General features: G+C 41.6%; 1 protein-coding gene across 2 annotated transcripts in view; it reads left to right on the top strand.

Moving 5' to 3' along the window:
• CTNNBL1 (catenin beta like 1) overlaps positions 1-27,469 on the top strand; it is a 185,394-nt gene that overhangs the window by 143,205 nt on the left and 14,720 nt on the right. Inside the window, exons 12-14 of one of the 2 annotated variants that reach the window (XM_023724756.1) lie at positions 9,418-9,515; positions 11,605-11,685; positions 22,407-23,305. In XM_023724756.1, coding sequence (XP_023580524.1) covers positions 9,418-9,515; positions 11,605-11,685; positions 22,407-22,538 — 311 coding nt within the window. In that variant the 3' untranslated portion in view covers positions 22,539-23,305. Of the gene's footprint in view, positions 1-9,417; positions 9,516-11,604; positions 11,686-22,406; positions 23,306-27,469 lie in introns of those variants that run through there. The other variant, XM_004370355.2, reaches the window with a different exon arrangement.

Below are 27,469 nucleotides of genomic sequence, written 5' to 3'. Positions count from 1 at the left end.
CTTAGCCTTGCTCGTAAGACAGTGAGCTTCTCTAGAGTGGACTGTCTTCTTTCATCTCTACATTCCCAGTACTTGGTACGTTGCCTGGCACATAGTTTGAGTAAAGGAATGGCTTGGCTGGTGTATGTATCATTTCATGTCCTGTAATTGTCCTGTGGTTATAAAACTCATGAAGGGGAAGGCATTTTTCATTTTCTGTGCAGATCATGTGTTGTGTTTTCAGAGGTTACAGCAAGATCAAAAGGCAAATGATTACCATGGCCAAGTACATTTATTTTTTATTAAAAAATAGGACCATCTGTGCTTAGATGTGCTGTGTCCTTTAGCTTACTGTTAAATAGCTGCTATCTACCTCAGGGCTGTCTACAGGGCTTCCAGAATCTTGTATTATTCAGCTTTATAGGCAGCCACACACAAGCTCTTTATTTTAATTTATTGTGGGATTAAAGAGTCTGAGTGAAGTTGGCCTTGCTCCATTTTAGGGTTAGAACAAATCTCAGGTGATAGAAAATAGTCCTACCAGCTGAGAAAGTCAAGCAATCTAGGTCCCTATTTTTCTCAGCAGGGGCTAGTTAGGATGACCCAGGCAGAGTGAAACATGTTCAGTAGCGGGCATGTGATAAGGATGCAGTATGGAAAGAGGTAGCGTTTGAGATGGGTGATCTTATAAATGATGCCAATATGACAGGTGCATAGGGGAGAAAATCTCTTGTGATGTTCTTTTTTAACACAACAGATCTCAAACTAATGTCTGTTGAGTGCCTATGTGCACATATTATCGTATTTAATACTCATAACAGATTTAATAGATGAAAGAAAGAGTTCCATTTTACAAGTAAGAAAGCTTGAGACTTAGAAATTAAGCAACATGCCCATGGTTTAATCACTAGTGAGTGCCAGAGGCAAAACTTAAAAACAAGTCTGTGTAATCCTAAAGCTCCACATAGGGTTAATTAACCCACTTGCTGGCATTTTTGGAGCAGACCCCAGGAGTTAGCCAGTTCCTTTAATGTACCTGTGTGTCTTTCTCAGCAGTGGGACAAACTGATAGGCGTAGTTGCACCTGCCTATGGGTAAATGGCTCTCCTCACAAAGAGAGATGATGGTAGCTAAACTCCGGTTGGAATTTGGACCATACTTTTCTTAAGAGTGAGTATGAGAAATGCCAGTCCATCCCATTCTTTACAAAAATGATGCACACTGTAAGAGGCTGGTTGGAGTGACTGCATAGTCTGGTTGTACAGTTCTGGAAAGACCTCTGATCTGGGTGTCCTAGATCAAGGGTTCTTAACCAAGGGGCCACCCCTTAGAGGTGGAAGTGCTCTGAGACTCCATGGATGATGTAGGTTTGTGTATATATATTTTGAAAGGAAAGGCATGCAAAAGGGTTCATCATATTTTCAAAAGTATCTGTCATGTTAAAAAAAAAGAAGAAGAAGAAGAAAAGAAATTGAAGATCTAGACTTCATTGGTCCACAAGTTGCTTTTGACTCGAGACAAACCACATCCCTTCTAAGCTCTATTGTTTCTATGCCCAGAAAGATTTCTAGCTCTAAGAATTCCAGAACACTAACTGCCCCTGGAGAATCAAGTCTTTAACCCGCTTGCATACACCCAGGGATCTAACCCATTGCTGATCACCCAGGAGAAGCCCTGAAGAGGCTTAAACTGGGAGAAGGTGGGTCAGAGCCACCCCTCCAGGCAGTTTCAGTAATTAGTGCCTGAGGCAGCCAGTTGTCTGACTGTTGAACAGGACGCCCAGCAGGCAGGGACTCCACACAGGCTCAATTTCAATACTGGCTCTGTAACATTCCACCCAGAGACCTACCTGCCTACCTAGTGATTTGAAAATGTATATTTGTTCAGCTCTCTGCAGCGTTGTGGATTCCGTGTTCTGTGTGTGTGCGTGCGTGTGTGCGCGTGCTGCTCTTCCCGGGCCCTGCCTTAGAGAATGCAGTGAGAGCCACCGCATTCACCCCATCTGCAATGACAGCTCTGTAGCCATCCTTCACCTCCATTTTATCCTGTCGAAATGACAGAGTAGCTGAGTGGTATTGGCCAGCAGATAAACCTGTTATCTCCCCTGCTCTCTGTGCCAGCAGCTCTCCCCTTCTCCTTGGTGCGTGAAAAATTGACACCACCCTGGGCTGAAATCTGTTCCTAGGGAAGCTACATCTATTAGTAGCTAATGAAACTGTGTGTGCGTGTGTGTAAAACTTGGGGTGGCTGATGTGTTTTCTTGTCTGGCAGGCCCTGGTGACCTATGGCAGTCCACAGCATCAGATAGAGATGGAATAGGCAGCTTCATGTCTCCTAAATTTGACAACCTGTCCTTTACTTAAAATCCCAAACAAACAGGTAAATGCTATTTGTTCTTAGTACACTGCTGCAATTGATCAAGGTATCTCCTGCTCCATGCTAGGATTTGCGGTGGAAATGCATGCAAATGTGGTATGGTACAAAAAAAGGTAATTCTTCTGTATATTGAATTTTCCTCTTTGAAGATTATAGCTCCTGGTACCCTCTCTCTTTGCCACCAGTACTCCCCTTGTTGACATATGTGGGGAACATTCTCCTGCAACTCTTTCTCATACATCTTAATTGGCAAGATTAAAAAAGGAAAATTATTGAGAAGCTCTGATTCAGTATTTGTGGAACTGCTGTAACCCAAAATCTCTTCTTTATTTGGACTCAGGTAGAAATCTCTTCTAGAAAGGATAATTCAGTAAAAGAGAAGACAGGTTGTTATGTCCTACTCCGTATGGCTTTTTGCTTCATTTTACTCTCATTAAGACTTGTTTGAGTTATTTTTTTTTTTTAATCCACGTTTACATAGTACCTGTCTTTTGGACAGAATGAGCCTCACGTGAGGCCGTTTTCATGTTTGGTATGGTTTTGTTTCTGGTCTCTTCTTTAACAGCTTTGATGATTGCCTTTGTTGGTATCTGACTTTAAATAGGATGTATAGTTATTTCTATTTTTATATGTGGGAAGCATATAACATAGTAGAAAAAGCTTACACTTTGGAGTCAGACAACTTGGGTGCAAATCTAAACTCCCACCACTTACTCAAGGATGTGACCTTAAGTAACTTAATTAACCTCGCTGAGCCTTGGATTCCACGTTTATAAAATGGAGATGAGAATAGTACCTTTCTCATAGCATAGTCGTGAAGATTCAGTGCAAAAATTGTGTGGAGACTCAAATAAGTCTAGTGTTGTAGATACACAATAAAAATGGTGACAGTTATTATTATACCCTACCTACTTTCAGTTAGGAATTTGAGGCAGCTTACAACAAAACAATATGGTAGTACTAAATCTTAGTTTTAAGTAAGAATTTGTCAAAAGACAAATGTCAAATTAGGGAAAATATTTGCAACTTATATGACAAAAGGGTAATATCCTTAATTTACAACGAGAACCAAAAAAACCAAACACTGCAGTCGAGTCGATTCTGATGTATAGTGACCCCATAGGAGTTCCAAAGCTGTAAATCTCTGCGGAAGCAGACTGCCACATCTTTCTCCTGAGGAGCCGCTGGTGGTTTTGAACCACGAACCTTTCAGTTAGCAGTCGATCAGTTTAACCACCAGGGCTCCTTAATTTACAGAGAGCTGATAGAAATCAAAATTGGGGAAAGAATAAGTTCAGGCAGGTTCACAGAAAAAAAATAATACAAATGGTCAGTAAACATAGGAAAAGATGTGTAACCTTATAACAAGAACAAAAACATGCTAATCAAAAGACGATCCCATTTTTCACCTGTTTCTCATAATTTTTTAAGTTAGGTAATATTCAGTCAGAGTGAGGGAAATAAACACAAAACCAAACCTCCTGCCATCGAGCTGATTCCGTGACTCATAGCAACCCTATAGGACAGAATAGAACTGCCTCATGGGTTTCCAAGGCCGTAAATCTTTACAGAAGCAAACTGCCACTTCTTTCTCCCACAGAGTGCCTGGTGAGTTCAATCCTCGAATCTTTTGATTAGCATCTGAGCACTTTAACCACTGCACCACCAGGACTCCTTTGGGGAAATAGATACTATTATATATGTTGAGAGTGGAAGTGTAATTGGCCCAACCTTTTAAGAGGACAATTTGTTAGTATCTTTCAACATTTTATATGTAAATACCTTTGGACCGAGCAATTCCACTACTGGGAATTTGTTGTAAGAAAACATACGCAAAAGTGTGCCAGACTGTGGGTACATAGACGTTAATTGCAGCCATTGTTTCTAATAGCAAAAAAAGAAAAGGGGGAAAAAAAACAAAATAAAACTTGGAAACATCCTCAACAGGGCACTAGTTAAATTTTGGTAGATAAGTTCAGTGGAATTCTAGATAGCTATTTTTAAAAAAGGAAGTGTATGCTGATATCAAAAGCTGTATTATGGAATGGATGTGTGTTCATTTTTCCCCCTGAAAATATACACAAGAAACTTTTTGGTTTTTGTTGGGAGAGAGGAATTGGGTAACGGAAGTACAGGAGAAGAAAATATATTAGTAATTGCTCAGTAAATATTTGTGGAGTACATTTTATACCTTTTTGTATAGTATAGCTTGATTTTTACTGCCTACATCCATTGCTTTTACTTTGATAAGGGATGGGGGAATCAGTAATAAAGCAATAAAAAGAATTTCTTCCATAGGTCACGCATAAACTCATTTCTGAGCTTCCTAATAGCCAAGGCAAAGAGGGAGCCCTAATAAGGAAACATAACACATTCATCAGGAAAGAAAAACATTTTCCTGATCTTAATCTCTAAAAGGAACAGGGCCGCCAGGGAGATTAGTCTAAACTTAGATCTGATCTTGTCTCTCTCCTCAGCTTAAAATTTGTTGGTGGATCCTTATTGCTTTCCTCTGTGATCCTGCCTTTGCCCATCTGACTGGCCTCCCCTCCCCCATGTATGCATGACACTCCATTCAAACCGGACCTAGCATATGTTATTCCTTCTGTCTGGAATTCTCTTTCGTCTTCTTTGCCTAGTTGTCAGCTATGCCTGTTTTTCTTGTTGTTTTTTTTAAGATTTTTGGTGGTGGTTACCTCCATTGTGAATCCCTCTATCTAGGTCAAACGTCCCTCCTTTGTGCTCCCCAAACCCACTTTGCCTACTTCAGTAATGGAACTTCTCTCACTATGCTGTAATTATTGTTTTTGTTTTCCTTACTAAAGAAGGAGCTCCTTAAGGTTGGGATACTGTCTTTCTTGTTTTAGAGTCCTGAATACCCAGCACTTGCCACGCACAGAGATAAGTGTTCAGGGAATCAATGGGTGAGTGAGTAATCTGAAGCTTGAGTTCTATCTCTTACATCATTTAGCTGCGTGGACAAATCACTTCTCTCTGGCCTCAGTTTTTCCATCTATACAATGAGAAAGGTGGCTCAGATGATCTATGAAAACTCTCTAAGTCTGGGTTTTTTTGTTTGTTTTCTTTCTTTATCGTTGTCATATGCACACATGTGCACGCGCACACACACAAGCGCACACACACACACATACACACACACCCCTAGAAGTTGTTAGCAGCTGTCATGCTGAGTAATTTCAAAGTTTCAAAACTGAGCTTTTTAGAATTCACTGTGTTTATTATGGACTGTCCCACATCTGTTCACCAGCTAAAGAGATGAGAGCTGTATCCAACTTGCTTGGCCCAAGATTGCAGAACTGATTATATCCCCACTCTTCCTTTCTCTGATCTTCTGTCTTTGACATACACAAAGGTTAGAGAATTTTCTCTGATGTGTCTCCAGAGACGTTCCTTTCTTGTCCTACTTTCTCAGCCTGAGCTCAGCTATCTTGGTTCACTTTCTTTAACCTGGCTTCATGATGTTTTTTGCCTTCCTGTGGGCACAGGGCCTGTTCTTTCCGCTCTCCACTCTCTACTCTCACCTCATCCCACTCCCTGTTCCCTGACCCCCTCCTTTTTTTCAAGGTTGAAAGTAGGCCACCTCAATCCTAGCTTTACACAAGAGTGTAACACAAGATATTAGGGGTGAACCTGGGGTCTTGAAAAGGCAAGGACTATCCACAACATATTTTAAGAAAAAGTTTGAATTTCTTATACTTGAAAAATTGAATCTATTCATTAGGACATTTTATGGAAACTGATGGGTTCCCTAGGAAAAAGCCATCCACCTACTCCCAAATGGGAAAAAAAAAAAAAAAAAAAAACTTTAAGGACCATTTTGTAACTAAACAGTTTTAGGGCATATTAGCAAAGATGATATTACTCAGAACTTAGGGTAGGTACTGTGTACAAAATGAAGACTCTTAGAAGGCATTTGAAAGATATCCAGAGTTGAAGAGTGGTTTGTTTGCCCCACCACGACCACCATCGAAAATTGATTGAGAGCCTGCTTTCTACCCATTCATTCAGTAAGTATTTACTAATACCTACTATGTGCCAGGCATCGTTTTAGATCTAGGGATATAGCAATGAACAAAACAGGCTAAAATCCCTGCCTACATGGAGTCCTGGTGGTACAGTGGTTAAGAGCTCTGCTGCCAACCAAGAGATCGGCTGTTCAAATCCACCAGCTGCTCCTTGGAAACCCTATGGGGCAATTCTGCTCTGTCCTATAGGGTCGCTATGAGTCAGAACCGACTCCACGGCATATAACATTGACAACAACGTGGACCTTATATTCTAATTGAAAGAAGACTGTAAACAAAATAAGTAAATGATAATAGTATTTTAGGAGATAATATGTGCTAAAGAGAAAAGTAAAACAGATAAGAGGGAATAGGCAATGTTGGGGCATTGCACTTTTAAATGGGGTAGTCAAGGGAAAGGCTCTTTGAGAAATGACAGTTGAGTAAAAGTTAGACCTGAAGAGAGTAAGCCAGACAGATATCTAGTGAAAAGAGGGAACAGCAAATACAGAGGCCTTGAGGCAGGAGCAGGCCTGACATTAGAAACAGCATTTAGTCTGAGTGAGCTGGGGAGCCATTGGGGGGTTATAAGCAGAGGAATGACAGGATTTGACTTTAGGTTTTAATCTAAAGGATAATTCTGGCTGCTCTGTGGAGACCAGAAGGGGCAAGGATAAGACCCACAAGTAGGCTGTTGAATATTTCCAGCAAGACATGCTGGTGGTATGGACCAGAGTACTGGCAGTAGACGTAGTAGTAAGAAGAGATTGGATTCTGGATGTAATTTGAAGATAAAGCTTACGAGATTAACTGTAGACATGTGAGAAAAAAGAGATCAAGGATAACACTATTGTTTTTGGCTTGAGAAACTGGGAAACCTGAGTCGCCATTAACTAGACTGAGGAGGGGAACAGGTTTGGGGAGGAAGGTCAAGAGCATGGTTTTGGACATATTCAGTTTAAAGTACCTGTTAGACCACCAAGTGGAGAGAGCAGGTAGACAACTGAATACATGAGTCAGCATTCAGAAGACAGAGCTGACCTGTAGATACAGATTTGGGAGTCGTCAGCATGTAAATTGTTTTTAAAGCCATGGGACTAGATGAGATCACCAGGAGTGGATGTAGATATAAAATAGAAAAAGTCCAAGGACTGGATAACTCTACCGTTAAGAGATCAGGGAAATGAGGATGTGGGAGATACAAGTGAAGATAAATAAACAAGAGTACAAAATTATATCTGTGTTACAGTAAGAGAAATAAGGATGTTTAATTGTGGCTTTCCTTAATAGTCAAGTCACTTTTTAGGAACCCAAGGTAACTGGTATATATAGGTGTTAACGAATTGAATTGTGTCCCCCAAAAATATGTGTTGTAAATCCTAACCTCTATGCCTGTGGTTATAATTCCATTTGGGAATGGATTGTCTTTGTTATGTTCATGAGGCAGGATTTGTGTAGGGTGTGCCTTGAATCAGTCTCTTTGGAGATATAAAACCAAAAAGCCCACTGCCATCGAGTCAATTCCAACTCATAGCGACCCTATAGGACAGAGTAGAGCTGCCCCATAGGGTTTCCAAGGAGCAGCTGGTGGATTCAAACTGCTGACCTTATGGTTAGCAGCCAAGCTCTTAACCACTACACCAGCAGGGCTCCATTTGAGTTATAAAAGAGACTAAACAAGCAAGTGAGCAAGCAGAGATGAGGGGAAGATAGATGCCACAGCACATGAAGAGCAGCGAGGAGCCAAGGAACAAGGACCTTCCCCCAGAGCCCACAGAGAGAGAAAGCCTTCCCTTAGAGCTGGCACCCTGAATTTGGACATCTAGCCTCCTAAATAATGAGAAAATACATTTCTGTTTTAAAAACCATCCACTTGTGGTATTTCTGTTATAGTAGCACTAGACAACTAAAAACCAAACGCGTTGCTGTCGAGTTGATTTCAACTCATAGTGACCCTATAGGACAGAGTGGAGCCGTGATGGCATGGTGGGTAAGAGCTACAGCTCCTAACCAAAAGGTCTGCAGTTTGAGTCTACCAGCCACTCCCTGGAAACCCTATGGGGCTGTTCTACTCTTGTCCTGTCATCTGGTTTCCAAGGAGCGGCTGGTGGATTCAAACTGCTGATCTTTTTGGTAGCAGCCAAGCTCTTAACCACTATGCCACCAGGGCTCCCTAAATAACTAAGACAATAGATATATATAGGAAGATGTTTTTCAATCAGTTTTCAAATACAGTGTTTGTTGTTCATACTCTTAAAAGCATTTTATTTCTAAATAAACTTTACTCTGCCATTTGTCTGTGAATAGACTTCTGCCACCTCCTTTTCAAGGTCATTATTCTTTCTTTTTTTCATAAGAAGAACATCTCTTTTAAACTGAAGCCTATAATACACCCTTCAATTACCCTCTTCCCAGTGTAAAAGGATAGCATTTCATAATAAAAGCCTCTGGACTATGTGAACTCAAAAAGCATTGTTCCTATTTTAAAGTACTTAGAGTCCAACTGCCTTTAAACTTGAAGTGGGGATTTTAGTTGCACCAGAATGTAAATGATATCACTGGAACCCCTTATGTAATTCTAGGGTATTTGCTTGGGAAAGTTATAAGGTAATTTTGGAATTCGACAGAACATGTCTTATTTGTTCATTATTTGCCCATTTCATGGCTAATATTTGTATTCTATTCAGAGGTTATTTCTGTAAGTGGGACATTTGTTTGAGATTCTGTTATGGACAGTAAAAATCAATTAATTCCCAGCATAATAGAAATTCTAACTTAATATTGATACTCTTGCTCAAGTTGTCGTTGAGGATATCATCCCTTGAGGATATCATCTCTTTTGAATATGTTTCTTGTACAATGTGTGAAGATCAGTTCAGTTTTCCAATGACACAATTTGGGTTCTTGTCTTATTAATCAGTAGCAGCAGTCAGAGAAGGCCTACTTATTCCTTCTTCAATAGAAGCAAACTAGGCTTGAAGAGGTAATAATTACTGCTCTGATCTCAGCATGTTCTCTTTTCTCCTTCCCAACCCAGAGCATGTCTGTTCGATCCTGGCTTCCCTCCTTCGGAACCTGAGAGGGCAACAGCGGACTCGGCTTCTGAATAAATTTACTGAAAATGACAGTGAGAAGGTGGGTGCTTGTTGGACTGTAAGAATGGGACCAGGACTGGCAGGGATAGAGGGCTCTTTACCTGATGTGATCTAAAGGGTGCTGAGTGAGTGTTCCTGCCCTAAAATTTCTCCTCCATCATCTGGGCCCCATTGCCTTGTATCTCAAAGGTTTTTCTGGTGTTTCTCCCTCTCATCTTGAAATGCAGTCTCCTGAGAGGGATGATACCTTAAGGTGGGATCATGTAGCACTTTAGGGGAGGGTTTTGAACCCAACAAGGGTGGATTATAATAGAATTTTGGTGCTGGAGAGAGTTTGCACAGCAGAGCAAAATGGTTCGGAGCATAGGCCTTGGATTCAGACATCTGGATTTGAACCCATTTAGCTGCTTTTGAGATGTGTGCCACTCTGAGCCTCGCTTTCCCTGGCTATGAAATGGAGACATGAATACCCCTCTGGAAGAGTCAACGGGAGAAGGATTAAATGAGTTCTCACTAGGTGGTGGTGGTCAAAATGAAGATGATGGTAATAAAATGGTAGAACCTGTCCTAGATGAACTGTAGAAGCTGTAAATGAGATTAGATGGATAGTTGATATTGTTATTTAGCATACTAAACCATAAGATTCTAACAGTAATAAGAGCTACCATTTATTGAGCGCCTACTGTGGATTGGTAATATAGCAGATGCTTTTTATTGTTGAACCCTGTTGGTTTGTCCCTGGGTAGGTATTATCCACATTTACAGATAAGGAAATTGAAGCTTAGCAATCTTATGTGACTTGCCCAAGGTTGCACTACTAAAAAGTAGCACTAATAAGTAGCAGAGCTGAGATTTGAACCCAGAGGCTGCTTGAGTCCAGAAAGTCTGCGTGTATTATCACCCCAGACATAAGTAGGCACTTCTGGGTGAGTAAAATTAAGCACTAAACCCCCCTATTCAGTCTATAATAATTTGTTTCTTTCCTGCCTATGTCCAAAGTAAGGCTGAAATTTTTTCCTACTTTGAGAGAGATGTAAGACTTTGAGCCTACCTCTGACCATTTTTCCCACCCTCACTAGCAGTGTTGCACAGTGAAGAGGCCATTAGGACAAAGAACATCTAAGCACTCATGTCACATCCCTGGTGACATCTATGAACTTCTGGGCATCAGTTTCCTCATCTTTAAAATGGGGATTACTCTCTTTCTTGCCTTCCTCATCATTTTTTTTTTTTTTAAAGGTTTAAGGAAATAATGGACTTGAAAATTGAAATATATAAGGTCTTACTTAGGGCCATCATTGTTAGAGAGGGAGAGAGGGTTTGGGCACAGTCTTCTGGACTGTCTGATGCCGTGTGGAAGCAACACTGCTATTAACCAATATCAGCTCCTGGGTAAATACCAGGGTTGCCAAGAGCCATGCTGGTGCCAGCCTAATAAAAAGATAGGTCAGAAGCCTAGGCTTGCTTCACAGTGTTCCTTCAATCTTTTAGAAGTCTTAGGGAAAAATGAAACTTTTTCAAATCGACTGAGTGTTCCTCAGGCTGTGTTTGAAGCATGAATTTTGCCAAGTTTAAAACTGATTTTTAAGTTGTTGCTGAGCAAAAGTGAGGGTTTTTTTTTTTTTTAGTTACTGAAGGAGTTTTTCTTGCACTCTCTTCTGACTCAAAAGCAACTAAAGAGATGTTACTCAGACCTTTTTTTAAAAAAGATCAGCTCTGGAGCAGAATCTGAACATGAAAGGTTTCAGTTCAAGAAAAGGAATTTCTATAAAGTTCTAAGTGAATATCAAGTATGTAACTTCAAGGTCCTTCACTTTGCAAGAGGAGACTTGAATTTTTATTTATTTATTTGTTTTTTAACAACTTGAATTCATGGAAATCCTAGAAGGACTGGGAACGTGCAGTCTTCTTTTGGGAACACTACATCCATCGTAAGTGTTTTCTTTGTTCCACCCCAGCTCTTTGATCCATTCCTGATGTTTCCCTGAGCAAAGCTCATATCTGATGTAAGAAGTGGTAGAGTGGGTCTCCCTTTGGAAGGAGTGACTGATGCATAGGAACTCCTCTGTTCTCTTGCTTTGGTATTCACTTTCCTTTTCACTCATGCCTATGAAATCTCTCTCTTTCAGGTTGACAGACTGATGGAGTTGCATTTTAAATATCTGGATGCAATGCAGGTGGCTGACAAGAAGATTGAAGGGGAAAAACATGTACGTACCCCTGCCTGTCTTTTGCCAGCTATTGACTTGCACTCCATTTGGGTCCCTTGTGCATCTCGTATCTCCACATAGGACAGGTAAGGGCAAAGCTGCCATCCAACATGTTGCAAGGACAGAGCAGATGATGGTATGCTAGAAGTTATAACTGCTCTTCTGACGGGAGTGAAAGTCCTTTAAGAGGAAGGTGTGTGGGATTGATCCAGGTCTGACCTGGAGTCTGGGTAGATGGCACAAGTACTCTTGATAAAAGCTTCTTTTAAAAGCTGACCAAAGTACTTTGATGTGACTTAGTACCACATTGGCGAGTGTGTCTTGGTTAACACTCTTGCCGGCTTCTTTAGCCGTAAGGGAAGCATTCTAAGGAAAGGCGATTACAGGGTTTAAGAGCTGTAAGGGAACTGAGGTCATCAAATCCAATTCCCTCATTTACAGATGGAAAACTGGAGACCGAGAGAAGGGAAACTCAGGTACATTGCAGCAAAGCCTACACACCAGGTTCAGAGTGACTGGCCCTCATTTTCTTATGCTGATGGTTACTAAGGGGAGTGAAACCTGCCAGATATTTTCTTCTTGAGTAACTGTGCTTACTATGGTGTTATCCTACCTTCTGTATTTCTCACCTGCTTCCATTTTGTTCTCTGTCATCTCTGGCCTCTGTAGTTTTCTCATCTGTACTCCTTAATAAGGGTAAGTTTTCATGTCTGCTGTTTAATTAATGCACGATTGTGTTCTCTTCCCTACAAGACATTCTTCAGTCATAGTCACGTTGCAGAATGATTCCTTTCTTTCTTTTTTCAGAGTCCGTAGTAGACTTCATTCTTCTTGTGATCTTGATTTGCAAAATTAGTCCGTTCTCTTTTCACTCTTCTTGCCTTAAAGATACACTTGATGCTTTGAACCTCACTGCTAGGAAAGCCAGTTTCAGCATCCCCCCAACCCCCGCCATCTGTGTTGGGGCAGTCCAGCTATGTGACAGAGCTCTGTGCACTGGGAATTACACTAGCACTTTCCTTCAAGCTATACCTCAGGCCAGGGTGAGAGACTAGAACTTAGGGGAAGACAGTGACCCAGTAGTCCGTGTACTGTTTCTCTTTGCCCCTTCTTATCCACCCCTCCCCTTTCTCAAAATATACCTTCATTTATGTCTTCGTTTACAGACACCCGTAGATAGGTAACTGTATGTTCTCTTTCCTACTTTCAGCAACTGTTTTTCATTCTTGTGATTTCCCTATAATCCCTAAACTTAGTAAGTCCTCAGATGTTTGCTGATTGATTGAATTGATTGACTGGGACTTTCTTCTTTTATACAGTGATACTACTACAAGATAAAAGGCAGAGACTATAAATTCTGAGGCTGGACTTCAGATACTACCATGTTCCAAACACAGTTCTCTCATTCCACACACCGCACCCTCTTTGCTTTGTTCTTTGATTAGACTTTCCTTTTCCATCTTTTCTTCCCTATACAGTAACTTGTACCTGAAGGACACTTAATGATTCTCTTTTATTTTTAATTGTACTTTAAGTGAAAGTTTACAATTCAAGTTAATCTCTCATATGAAAATGTATACATACATTGTTATGTGACTCTAACTGCTCCCCCTATACTGTGACAGCACATTCCTCCTTTCCACCCGATTTCCCGTGTCCATTCAACCAGCTCTTGACCCGCTCCACCTTCTCATCTCACCTCCAGACAGGAACTGCCCAACTTAATGATTCTTAAAGTGCTAGAGTAATATATTCTTTCCCTTTGTCTGAATGGTAATTAGAAACAAATTAAAATTTCCATAGACATTTTTAGGGAAAAAAGCCATGAAACCATTAGAATCCCAGCTCTGATGGAACCCCTCAGTGTTACCTACTGGAGGAGATTTTGAGGGGTGGTAGAAGGAGCACAAGCCGAGGAGTATGGACTTTTAGTATAGGCACGACCTCTAAATCACTGCCTAGCCATGGCTTGTCACTTTGCCGCTTGTAGCCTCAGTCTCTTAGCTATCAATCGGTATTATAGCAAAGTTGATCTCCAGGATCCCCTCCAGCTTAATTTCTTCCCTTAGGTTCAGTTGAACATCCTTTGGTAACTCTGCCATTTTTGAACAATAGAGTGGATTAAAAGCACAGTTACAGGTTGAGCAGCGGTTGAATTGTCTTCCAGATAGAGGAGCAGCGACTTAGTGGTAAGGCTGTGCATGAGGTGAGGACTCAGGTAGCCCTGGATTTGAATTCCAGCTGTGCCATTTCCTAGCTCTGTGACCTTGGACAAATGAGTTAACCTCTCCAAGCTTTGGTTTTCTCATCTGTAAAATGGGAATAATAACCCATTCAATGTCGGGAAGATTAATGAAGATTAAGTATTTAAAGTGCCTTGCTCAATAAGTAGAAGCTGCTGCTGCTGATGGCGTTTCCTAGCTTCCTCTGGAATTCTTGTGTAACTTTTAAGTAAACCTTTTCCCGAGCGCATATTCCTTATCAGCTATCCCAGGAGTCACTCTAAAAGGCTAGTACATTGGTACCATCAGATGCTTTGTTTGAGGTGAAGCTGGAATAGACTTTTTTTGAGAAAGACCAAGTAAGCTGTTTGGCATCAGGGAGCAGCTTGCGTGTAGCTATTAGAAAACTTGGCCTGCTTCCCACAAGATTATCTATTATCAGCATTGAAGAGGGTGTGAAATTGATTAGCGCTGACGGAGAATAATAGCTGCAGCCACTCTCCTCAGCATTCATGGGGCCTCTGTGTGCCACAGGCACCAGTGCCTCTGCCGTTCCCTGACAAACATCTGTCTCCTTGGTGCCAAGGCCGTTTTGCTGGGCGCTGGCAAACATTCCAAGGCCATTAGTGCTCAGCAGCCTCAGTGTTGCTTGGAGAGACAGTTCGGGGTGGGGGTTGAGGGATGCATTTGTGAGCAGTGTTCACTGCCAGCACTCAGGCTCCATCCTGACAGATGAAGCCAGCTCACAGGTGTAAAGTGACTTAGACCAAAATGGCTTTTTTTTCACCTCTCCCTTATGCAGTCTTCTCTTCAAAGTCATAAACAATTTGTCTTCTCACCCCACCCCCTATTAAATTTGGATGTCCTACACCCATTGGGAACTCAGCAAATATATTTTTTACTTGAACACTTACTTCTTAGACATTTTGATGACATTGTCACGTCATTAATGAGTAAGTATCCCATATCCTTTGCCAGGTCTGCAGCAAAAATCAACCTTAGGTAGTGGGGTCAGGTATTGACAATGTTAGTGTCTTGAAGCCACACCTCCCCTGTAAACTTCAGACTTCATGGGCACAGTGCAAGAGTCAATGGTTTGCAGTTGACCAAGATTCACTGGAGAGAATCCAGTCATTTGGCAAATGTTTATCAGCATCTGCTCTGTGCAAGGCACTGGGCCAGGCATTGGCTGGGCATGGGGGATGGAAATGCCAATGAAAGAATGGGCCCCAGGAGTTGTGCTGCTGAAGGAATCCAGGGAGCAGGGAGACGTCATCAGCTCAAGTAACCCTGAATGGTTTTGTGGATGAAGCCTGATTCAAGCTGGACCTTGAAAGATAGAGATTAGACAGGGCATTTCCAGTCTAGGGAGGAACAGGAGCAAAGGAGGGGCAGTGGGAAGCCAAGTTAGGTTTGGAGGTGAGTGCTGAGATAAATCCCAGGAGCAGAGGGTATGAGAGAGAGAGAATGGGCTTCTAAGCCAGGCATCTTCCTGGTTCTCTGACTGTGGACAAACTGCCCCAGCCTTGTTTTCTTCCTTGTTGGTGTTTTGTTTTGTTTTTAACATGTACATCCCAATTTGTGTACTTTGAGAAATTACATATGTAGAGATTTGGTGACAATAAATATGACCTGTGAAAGCCCCTTGCACAGTGCCTAGTGCATCAGGGATAGTCAGAGAACCTTTCGTTTTCTTCTCTCTATAAGAATATTGCGCACCCCCACAGCACTGCCCCCCCCACCCCCACCCCTACACACACAACCACACATTTTCTGAATTCCATAGTATTGCCAGAGTTTGCCTGATCTGGCTCCTCTCTGCTTCTCCAACCTCCTCTCCTGCCGCTGTGTACCACCTTACTGCCTTACAGCCTTTGCATTTGCTTCTCCCTTCTGCCTTGGCTCTTCTCATGCTGCACTCCTCTCTCACCTCGGTCTCAGCTTAAATGTCCTCCTCAGAGGACTTCGCTGTATATAAAGTAGACCCCCTCCCCCATGCTGCTTCATGACTTGTAATTATTTTATTTATCTGTTTATTCTCTGCCACTGGGGACTGTAATCTTTCTTGTTCATTACGTGAAATTAATATTTGTCCGTGGGTATTAAGGAAGATAGAGGGTCACCCTGGATTTTCCGCATTATTCCTTAACTCTAATTTTTAACCCTAAAATTGTTTTGCTTTTTATATGATTAGTCCCATCATCAAAAAATATTTAAGTACAGTGTTGCATATTCTGTGGCATAACTGCAACAGTATTTAATAAGGGAAAATGCTCCTACTTGGAAGAGTCTGTAGGACACATTGATAGCTAATTTGATACACGTTCAGTTCAGATCACATTATTGCAGTGATCTGTGACTAGCAGAGACCTCCACATCTTGGACAACAGCCCCCTGTTTCCATGTTATATTCAGTATCCATGAGGTTCCAAGGACACAAAGTATTTGGGCATACCCTAAGGGTTCCTGGTTAACAAGATTTGACCTGAACTTTTAAAGGGCGTGTAATCTTAAGACCCTTCTAGTGAGCAGCCGTTCTCTGTGGTCTGTAAATATCCATGATGCTTGTCTCAGCAGATTTCACCTGACTCCCAAACAACACAAAGTCCAGGAAATAGCAAGGTCCTTGTTGTTGGGGAGATGTCCTGACTTCTTGTGGATTCCTTCCAGCTACTGTTGGTTAAGTGTACAGAGCATGCCTGGCTTCTGACTGTCAGAAGTAAGACATAATTATATAGGTACTGGTAGGGATTTCTGAAAGAGGGAGGAGAACCTTGGAGACAGGTTTTCCCTTTTTTAGTTCCTGGGAACATTATACTCAGCAGGTTTATTCAATAAAGTGTTCTCACCACATACTTTGCACTGTAATGACTTACAAATTGCATGCTAATTTTGCCACAGTTAAATCATTCCAGGCTTTATCCTGGAGAGAGAAAGATGAATTCCTTGTAATAAAACAGTATCCACAGGACTTGAGTTCTTAAACAGATTTGGGCTATTTTCTTAGCATTGAAATTCATTTCAAATGGCTTGCTTTATATGAAAGGGGGTGAAGTGCAGGAATGAATGTGTGGGGTACATGATCCTAAAGCTCTAGGTGAGAATGTAGACAGTGAAAGTGTGAGGCTGCCATTATCAGCTAACCATGCTAGAAGCTTCTGGGGCAAGCTTAAAAAAAGAGAATCCTGCTGAGAGCTCCTCTCAGCTGTTCTTTAAACCAGTGTTTCCCCAGGGTTGTCAGTCTATGAATTTGCCAGACCACACCTTAAGAGCCAATGGATGCTAGTGATGGTGGAGGAGGGGGCATCATGGTGCTTTTTCCTCTCACCACAGATTTAGCCATCTGCCCCCTGTTTGCCCTGTACCACCTCCCTGCTCCCCGTCCCAATTACAAATATCCCTTCTCCCATGGAAAAAGAAGTCAGAGGACCTGAATTCTGGTCCCTACACCTCTGCCACCTACTTTGCAGTGTAGCCTTCAGTACTTTATTTTGCTTCTCTGATCGTTTCTGTGCACTGATACAGTGGCATTGATAGGCTCTGCCCTCCTGACCTCACAGGCTTATTGCAAGGTCTGGTAAGATCAGGGTTACGTGCCAGGGCCTCCAAATCTGTCTGCAGACCCATATAGCCAGCTCCCACCTGGACATCACCCCATAGGCTTTCCTAGCTCAGCAAGTCCGAAACCAGGCTATGGTCCTAAACCCACTATAATCTCTTCCCCCCTCCAAACCAGGGCCTTTCACTGGTAGGACCACATCATAAACCTGGGCATCGTCTTTTGGCTCCTCTCCCCCTCCCACCACACATCCGTCTGGTAAATTTTACCTCTTTTATATCTCCACAACCTCTCCATTTTTCTCAGTCCTCACTGCCAATACTTAAATTCAGGCTACTATCATCTTTTTTTCTTGCATTCGTGCAATACCCTCCTACCTTTCTCCCTATCTCTAGGTTTGTCCCCTTCAAAGATGCCACTCCCCTGCCTAAGCACAATAAATGCTGGCTCTTCATTACCTTCAGGATATAGTCTAAACTCCTTAACCATCTTACAGTGCCTTTTCCAGTTTGGCCTCTGCCTGCCACTCTAGCTGCCTCCCTTACCACGCTTTCCCCTTGCAATGTGCAAAAGCCATTCCACACCACTTGTGCTCCCCTAAACTTGTGCTTTCTCAGACCTCCTAAACATTTGCCCATTGCTTTATACTCTGCCTAGAATACTTCCTTACCCCTTTCCTTCAGCTGCCTAATCCTCAGAATCCTTCAGGGCTTTGGCAAACAAATCAGTCAATAAAGAATATAATGGGTGCCTACCATGGACCAGGAGCCCTGGTGGCTCAGTGGTTAAGAGCTCAACTGCTAAGCAAAAAGGTCAGCAGTTCGAATCTACCAGCTACTCTTTGGAAACCCTATGGAGCAGTTCTACTTTGTCCTATAGGGTCACAATGAATTGAAATCGACTTAACGGCAGCGGGCTTGGTTTTTGGTTTACTGTGGACCAAGCATGATACTTTGTGTTTCCATGTCAGCTCCTACAGAAAGCCTTGCCTGGAGCACCTCCTGTGCAGTATAGCCTCATGTGTAAGATCACGGACTCTGGAACCAGACTGCATAGGTTCAGATCATGCCTCTGCCTCTTACTAGTTGCATGATCATTAGCAATTTCCTTAAATTCGCCGTGCTTCAGTTTCCTCATTAGTAAAAGGAGGAGAATAATAGTACCTGTCTTGTAGGGTTTCGGGGAGGATTAAGATAATATATATACAAATCATTTAAGATAGTTCCTGTCACAAGGAAGTACACCATGTGTGGTAGCTCTTGTTACAAGTATTTCTGGCCTGCATACTTGTCTGTCTCTCTCTCCAAACTAAATCTAAGTCTTCACAGGCAGGGACTTATCTTGTTCACTTCTTCTGTGCTACCAACAGGGATTGTGGTTTTCTGGCCTTGTATTATTGTATCTGCTGTCATGGAAGTCCTAGTTCTCTCAAGGCTGATTTATATACTGTCAAAATTCAAATGAGAATTGTGGGTTTTTTTAAAGTTAATTTAGTAATTGAAGCTCACACCTGTGATGGAAGCATCATGGTAATGTGGAAAGAATGTAGGTTGAATTCCAGCTCTGCCACATACCAACCGTTCACTTCGGAAATGCCTTGTCCTGTGTGGACGTCAGTTTTCATGGTAGCTTTATTATAGGGTCATTTGGAACATTAATGGATTGTTGTAAAAGCCTGGCACATGTCCACGTGCTCAGGCAGGCCTAACATATAGTCAGTCTCAGCTCCTCTGTGGACAAAGCTCTGGCCTGAGAGCCTTGGCTTCTTACCAAAGCTGCCATCGGTTCCCTCTGCATTCCCCAAAACAGTGCCTGTTGCTAATTCTCCAGTGTCTCTTTCCCTAGCTAAAAACAAACTGCAGTCTCTGGAATCCCTTTTTTAACAGTCTGTCCTATCTTATGAGCTTTTGGAGGAAGGCTTTGTTTTACTGATGTTTGTGCCTTTCCCATCTCCACTTAGCTCTCTGTCTCCAGTTGTTTTAGTTCTCCCTTGCTTTGGAAGAAAAGAAGAGACTGGCATTTTCTGACTGATGGGGCCATTCCAGCCCATGACTACATGCAGTAACCATGACCTCTTCTGAGGAGGTGGCTGAGACTTCATGTTTAGACTCTCAGTCTGTCCCCTCTTATTAAGGCAAGAGGGATTTGTGTTGGCTTCATAGCAGCTGCTTTTATGACTGTCTCCTTTCATCAGTGAGGGCAGCTTGCTGCATGTCAGGGGCAGATTAGAAATGGTGTCTGCATGCTCATTTGGAAGTCTGCGACTTGACTGCTTAGAGAGATAGAGGCACGTGGAGAGGTGGTGATTTGGTAGTGCTCTTGAAGACAGATTAACGTTTACAGTAAGGATGTGGCTGGAGGAGGAAAACACACACACACAGCCCTGCAGAAATGGTACCTTGACGCTACGTATACTACCTCCTTGTGTATCTTTGGAGATGAATCTGTTTATTTTAGCAGCCCCCAAACAGGCTGATGCTGCTGTGAATTGCAGTCTGTTCTACTTAATGTGCCATTTACAGAATCACCATCTAAGTTTTTATTCTAGCCCTCTCTTATGGAATGAACAAAACAAAACCTATCAGTGTCTTTTTTTCCTTCTTCTTCTTTTTTTTTTTTTTTAACTCTCCCAAATTGTATGTGGAATTTGTTGGTCCAGCTATGGATTTTTTTTCCCCCTTTCTTTTAATTTATAGGGAAAAGACAGGCCAAGAAGGTAGGTGGCCTTATAGTAATGCTGCTGGTTTGCATTAGCCCCCAGGTATGGCATAAATAAAAGAATCCCATCTATTTGCTCATCTGCAAATACTGGAAAGGGTCCATAAAACAGAGACTTTTTCCTTCTATGAACTATGAAAATAAACACAGGCTTGGAGCCAAACTTATGTATCCTGCCAGCTTTCTATCCTGTCACCACTACTTACTCCACCACAAGATTTATGGTCTTAGGAAAGATTCATCTCTTCAAGCCTCAGTTTCCTCATTTGAAAAGTGAAAATAATAATAGTTCTTACCTCATGGAGCTCTTATGAAGAAAATGAGAAATCCATAAAACTGCTTAGCACAGTGCCCTGGCATATAATAAGGACTCAGGAAATTTTGCTCTTATTATTATTCCAGTTTTTCTGACCGTCTCTTGCCAGAGTGAAAGGACTAATAGAAAAGACTTGGACTAGGAAAACATGTTCCACCCAAGTCTAACCAAAACTTAGTGACAGTCATTTGGTGTCTGTCTCAATTTTTTCATCTGTGAAATCTGAAAATGATATTTGCTACATAACTGACACAGGATAGATACAGCAAGTGAGGTTAATGCAGGTGTCCTGCTTTGAAAAGAAAAAGTGCTATATGTGGATGTTGAGTTGTCATTGCTTCACAAAGAAGGCAGTCACCTTCACTCTTCTCAAAGGTGATAGTTTTGAATGAATTAATCAGTGGAAGACATCCTTTAAATCTTTACATTCCTGTCTTATTTCAAATACAATTCATTGTATTCAAGATTTTCATTCTGAAATTTTGTAAAGTGACATGTATTTACAACACTTAAGGAGGCTACTGGATTCTTGGAATTTCTCTTTATTAATCATATTCCCATTTGAAGTGCACTTCATTTACATGCCATATTATTTTTAAATGGACTCTAATATATCAGTATTGGAGCCCTGGTGGCACAGTGGTTAAGAGTTTTTACGAGCTAGGCTGCTAAGCAAAAGGTCAGCAGTTGGAATTCACCAGGCGCTCCTTGGAAACCCTATGTGGCAGTTCTACCCTGTCCTGTAGGGTCGCTATGAGTCGGAATTGACTCGACAGCAACAGGTACGAGTAATATAACAGTAGATCCAGGAGTTGTCTCTTTTGCTACAGGGAAGTTTTATTTATTGGTAAGAGGATGAGCTAATTGTCATTGCTAGTCATCATGTCCTCTTGAGGTGTTGGTACCTGTCTCCAGCATGAGCCATCTTTCTCAGTGGCTTTTCTGGCCATTTGGGAACACCATCAGTCAACAGCTTAGATCATCCATACATATGTACATAGGCAGAAATCCATTACATCTGGCTACAGTGGTGCTTCAGTCCTGGATTTGCCACAGATTATCAAAGCTAGAAGGAGCCCTCAAGAGGACCAGACTAGGGAAGACAAACATGAGGTGCATTGCCACTCACCCATCCTGCAATCATGCAGACATTGCTGACTGATTTCAGTGCTCTTTCCCACTAAGCCCCAACTCAGCTTCACACCCTTTTCCACCTAGTGCTCTGCAGCCACCACAGTGGATTAGAGTTGGCATTCAAGATGAACCCTATGAGCCTTCCCTGACTAGTTCAGGCTTGTATTTCCAAGCAAGAAGTGAGGCCAAGAAAAGTTAAATGACTTGCCTGAGGACACTATTAAGTTGGTATTAGAACTTGGACCTGATTTCATTTGCTTAGTGCTCTGCCCCACCTTGGCAGAGGAACTTGTTTGTAGAACTTATACTTCATAGTTCAGAGATCACCCCAATATCTGATTAACCTAAATGCTTCTTCTACTATCAGAGGGTCTCTGAGAGGGAAGGAAGACGAGGGGAGGTACAGTACCTTCTTTAGATTGAGGTATTTGTGGCCTGTTAGCTCAGTATGTGTGTACTGAGGAGGCTGGCCTACAGGTTTGATCTCTGCATGGGCCAGTTGGCTTCACTCTTTTCTTTGTCTAGTTACTTTTGAAATGTGTCTCATTGGTCAGTTGGGTATAGTTCGGTTCTTCCTGCCATTAGTGAAAGAAGTCCACTGGCATATTACTAGTGTATAACGTTTGAAGTAATCTAGATCAAAGGGCTTCAGTTCTTTTGGACCCTTTTTTGCGGGAAGGAATGGGGTTTGGGAGCCAGGAAGAGACTAGTGACGAGTTTTGTTTGTTTGTTTGTTTTTACTTCCTGGAACTTTTATATTACTTCTCCAAAGACCAACTCCCAGCCAGATGATTATAAGGTAAGTTGTACTGATAGCCATTTTGGAGTTTCAGATACCCTTAGAAGTTCTTTCAGGTGTCAGGTTCTGCTTCCTCAAACACAGGTATCCAAGGAAACATATTAAGTCCTTAACTCAAGATCAGTTTTTTATTTGGTATCTTGTAAACTCAGAAAAGGAATTAGAAATTCATTAATTCATTATAAGTTGACCCCATCCATACATAGTAAAACAGGGCTGGGAAGCTGAGGAGTGGAGAATGAAGGTGATACATGCCATCCTACTTCTTTTTAAAATGGACTAAAACTTGAGAAAATGTACCTAAAATAACTGTGCTCATACTTTCTTCCTTATTTTCCTTCAGAATGGTACATAAGCATCCTGCTTCTTTTATTTGCCTTTAAACACTGAGTACACGTTTCTGCTCGGCTTTCCTGAAGCCATTCAGTGGACTATTCCATGCCCCCGAGTTGTACCAAGCTAGATAAAGTGCTATCCTGACAGCAGTCAGCATCTCTGCATGCTGGTTTCTGTGACGCTTCTGAAACTGTCAGGGCAGAAACTTCGTCTTCAGAAGCCAATGTCTATTTCATCTTTGTGCATGTTTAACGCAGCGATGGTGATGCCTTTCTTGGAGATGAGCTATAGTCATATCTCAGATCTACATTTGAAAATTTCACTTTCAAATCATGTAGCCGTATGTTTAAAAGTAGAATGTTGAATTGAATGTTGTCAGAGTCTTGAAGTTCTGGGGAAAGAGGAAAAAAATGGGGTTTGGCATTGCTCTCTTGGATCCATCCTTTCTAGATGACATTATTTAGAGAAACTGGAGAGTACAGTGTGTAACTGCCTGATTAAAAGAAGATCAGATTGTGGGGAAGAGTGTGAAAGAAGAAAATTCATCAGGAACACTTCTGACCTAATTGGAGAAACTTAATTTAGCTAAGCTCCATTCTTTTCTTTTTTTTTTTTCCTTAAATTTTACTTACTTTGTTGTTGAGACTGTGCACAGCAAAATGTACACAAATTCAGCAGTTTCTACGTGTACAATTTAGGGACATTAATTATATTCTTTGAGTTGTGCAACCATTCTCACCCTCATTTTCTGAGCTGTTCTTCCCTCATTAACATAAACCCACTGTCCCCTAAGGTTCCTATCTAATCTTTCAAGTTGCTGCTGTCAATTTGGTCCTGTATAGGTAGTTCTTAAAAGAGAAAAATGCTCAAGGCAGACTTTTTTTTACTAGTTAAGCTGAACTATTGTTCAGTTTTAAGATTACTTCAGGGAATATGTTTGGTTTAAGGTTTAAAGATTATCTCAGGGTAAGTTTCAGGGGTTCATCCACCCTCCATGGCTCTAGCAAGTCTAGAGTCCATGAGAATTTGAAATTCTGTTCTGCATTTTCTGGCTTTTGATCAGGATTCTTCTGTGGAATCTTTGATCAAAATGTTCAATAATGGTAGCTGGGCACCATCTAGTTCTTCTGGTCTCATGGCAAAGGAGGCAGTTAGTTGTGGAGGCAATTATGTACAAATTCTATATCCTTCTCCTATATCTGACTCTCCTTCTTTCTCTGTTGATCCAAGTGAATAGATACCAATTGTTGTTCCTTAGCTGGCCACTCACAAGCTTTTAAGACCCCAGGCACTACACAACAAACTAGGAGGTAGAACAGAAACACTAAACACGTTATTAGACCAATTCACTGGGATGTCCCATGAAACCATGACCCTAAACCTCCAAACCAAGGAACCAAATCCCATGAGGTGTTTGGATTTACATAAGCAGCCTCAGCAATGACTCTTTTTTTTTTTTTTTGTCATTGTAAATATATCTATCACACAACTTTTGCCAATTCAGCTTTTTGTAGGTGTACAACTTATTGACAGCAATTAGAATAATCAGCTGTGCAACTCTACCCGTAGTGAGATTTTTCCGTCACCATTTACCCTCTTTTTCCCCTTCCTCCCAACCCTGGTAACCACTAATAAACCTTGTTCTCTGTACATTTGCCTTTTCTTGTCTTTTTATATAAGTAAGGTCATAGAATATTTGTCCGTTTGTGAGTGGCTTATTTCACTCAACATGTCTTCAAGCTCTGTCCATCCTATAGCATGTATCAAGATTCCATTTCTCCCACTGGCTGAGTAGTGTTACATTGTATGTACATACCACATTTTGTTTATCCATTCATCAGTTGATGGGCATTTAGGTTGTTTCCAACTTTTGGCTATTGTGAATAGTGCTACAGTGAACAGTGGTGTGCAAGTCTCTTTTTGAGTCTCTACTTTCAAATCTTTTGGTGTATACCTAGGAGTGGAATTGCTGGGTCATATGGTAGTTCTATTTTTAGTTTTTTGAAGAACCGCCACACTTTTCCACATCCTCACCAACATTTGTTATTTTCTGGGTTTTGTTTATTTTTGTTTTGTTTTGTTTTGATCTCAGCCATCCAATGGGAGTTAAGCTCCATTCTTGAGTCTTTCTACCACTCTTATTTTCCATCTTCCTCTGTTCTCCAGACAGCTCTGAAATCCATGCCTCCACAAACAGGGTAGTATGAAAAGAGCTCTGTAGATCTGGATTTGAGTCTCAGCCTTGCCACCCATTAGCCTTACCCTGGCTGAGCCAGTTTCCTCATCTAAAATGGGGCTAATAACCCCTGCCTCCCAATATTGTTATGAAAAGTAAAGGAATTAATGTACATAAAGTACTTAGTACTATGCCTGACCCATAATAAGCCCTCAGTAAACACCAGCTGTTCTTCATAGATGGGTAGATGATGGTGGCAGTGGTTATTATTCAGACTTCTTCACACACGGCCTAGTATGTTACAGTCAATCAGAAATAAGAAGTAAAAAAATTATGATCTGCCAGTAGCTGAAGTCTAATAAGCCAAAAAATACCACCTTACTCTTTTCTGATCTTTCTATTAGTGATACTGATATTTCACTGTTCTCCTCTCCCACACTAGCCAAATTGACTTTTCTGTGCCTTTATCTGTACTATTATTCCCTTTGCTTGGAATGTCCTTCCCAGCTTGTCAGACTCCTTCAAAATCCAGCTAAATACTACATTTCCTTTGAACTCTTGATTCTCCCAGACGGACTTAGTCTCTCTTTCTTCTCGGTTCCCATGACACTCTGTACAGCTTGAGAAGTCCTTTATAATAGTCATTATTAACTTTTAAAAAAAATAATTTGTTCATGTTTGTTAATATCATTAGATATGAGTTCCTTGATTATATGGACTGTTTTATTTATCTTTGCTTCCCCCAGCACATCACACAATACCTGGCACATGATTCAGGAAAGCTTTACTGGGCAAGTAGATGAATGCGTTACTCTCCAGATTCCCATGTTTGTACCCTCTCAAGGTCTCTGCTCTGCTCTTCTCATCTCTTTTCTTGTCCATCTGATCTACTTATATAAGCTGTTGTTGAGGCTTCCCAACCATGTGCCATGCCTGCCTCTTGATCCGTTAAGCCAGTGTGTCCATCATACTGCTGTTTGCATATTCTCGCTCGTGACATTTTCCTGCACAGTGATGACTGTCAGTCTGCAACCCATCATATCTAACTTTTCAGTCCAGCATTTAAGCCTGCTACCAGCTAGCCCTCCAAGGCACTGTCCGTCACCATTTCCCCATCTACCCCAGCCACACAAGTCTTAGCACACACAGCTCGTTAAATAGCTCTCAACTTCTACCTGCTTGTTTTCAATCCCGTTTTATAAATGCTTTCTGAGAGCCTACTAAGCAAAAAGCACCATGCAAGGTGCTTTCTAGGGTACAAAGACAAGTAAAACACAATTCCTGCTTTCAAGGAACCAGCAGAGGAAAGAGGCACACATCCAAATAACTATTACAAGGCAGGACATGGGCATTGCCATAAAAAAGGTACAAGTCCAGGGCTTGGGGCTTCTAGGGACTAAAAAATCATATCTGCTTTGGGATCTCAGGAGAAGTTTCACAAGAAACATGACATTTTAGACTTTAAATATATTATGATGGAGATTGGAAGTGGGGGTGGGGAGAGTACCAGCATTATGAGCAAAGGCGAGATCAGAAAAAGGAGGGCAGCCCTGGCTGTGCTGTGTGTGAGTGGAAGACTAGTGAGCAGAAAATGAACAGCAGAAGACATTTTATGTAATGCCTTGGACAATGGCAAGGCCATACCTTTAAGGTATTCATTCTGTTGTCTCTGCCCATCATGAGCCTTGAAACTTTACCCAAAAGTCACTTCTTCCAGGATACCCTAACAGCTTAATTGATCCTGATCAGCACTCACACTTGCAGTTATTTTTAACTTGTAGGTGCACTACATCCTTTCATTTTTTGGTAATTTCCTAGATCATCCCAGACAGGAGACCGGCTCCTCGATCACTAAGACCAGGGCTTCCCCTTACCTCCACCTTCTTCTTTTTCTGCTTAACTCAGAGTTTAGCATGGTTCTCCCACTAGGCACATGGTAGAGCTAGAGCCAGGGGTCTGAACACTCCACTCCATGTTACTCATTTCCATGTCAGAGATGAATCAGGCAGGATTCCTGTTCTCAGGGAGCCCATAGTCTGTAACTGATAATTATGTGATTGTGAGCAGCTTAACCGCTTTGTGCCTTGGTTTCTAGTTTAACAGTGGAATTAATAATCCCTGTCCTATCCACTTTCAGTTTGGTAGTAAGGATCATATATGTGAAAAAATTCTTTTTATTTTTTATTGTTGTCCTTTAAGTGAAAGTTTACAATTCATGTTAGTCTCTCATACAAAAATTTATACACACATTGTTATGTGACCCTAATTGCTCTCCCTGTACTGTGACAGCACACTCCTTTCCACCCTGGATTTGCCTTGTCCATTCAACCAGCTCCTGACCCTCTCTGCCTTCTCATCTCACCTCCGGACAGAAGCTGCCCATTTAGTTTCATGTATCTACTTGAGCTAAGAAGCACACTCTTCACAAATCATTTTATGTCCCACAGTCCAGTCCAATCTTTGTCTGAAGAGTTGGCCTCAGGAATTGTTTCAGTTCTGGGTTGACAGAGAGTCTGGGGGCCAT

The sequence above is a fragment of the Trichechus manatus genome, unplaced genomic scaffold (assembly GCF_000243295.1).
Source record: "Trichechus manatus latirostris isolate Lorelei unplaced genomic scaffold, TriManLat1.0 scaffold00008, whole genome shotgun sequence".
NCBI lineage: Eukaryota > Metazoa > Chordata > Mammalia > Sirenia > Trichechidae > Trichechus > Trichechus manatus.
This window is presented reverse-complemented; position numbering and strand designations above follow the sequence as displayed.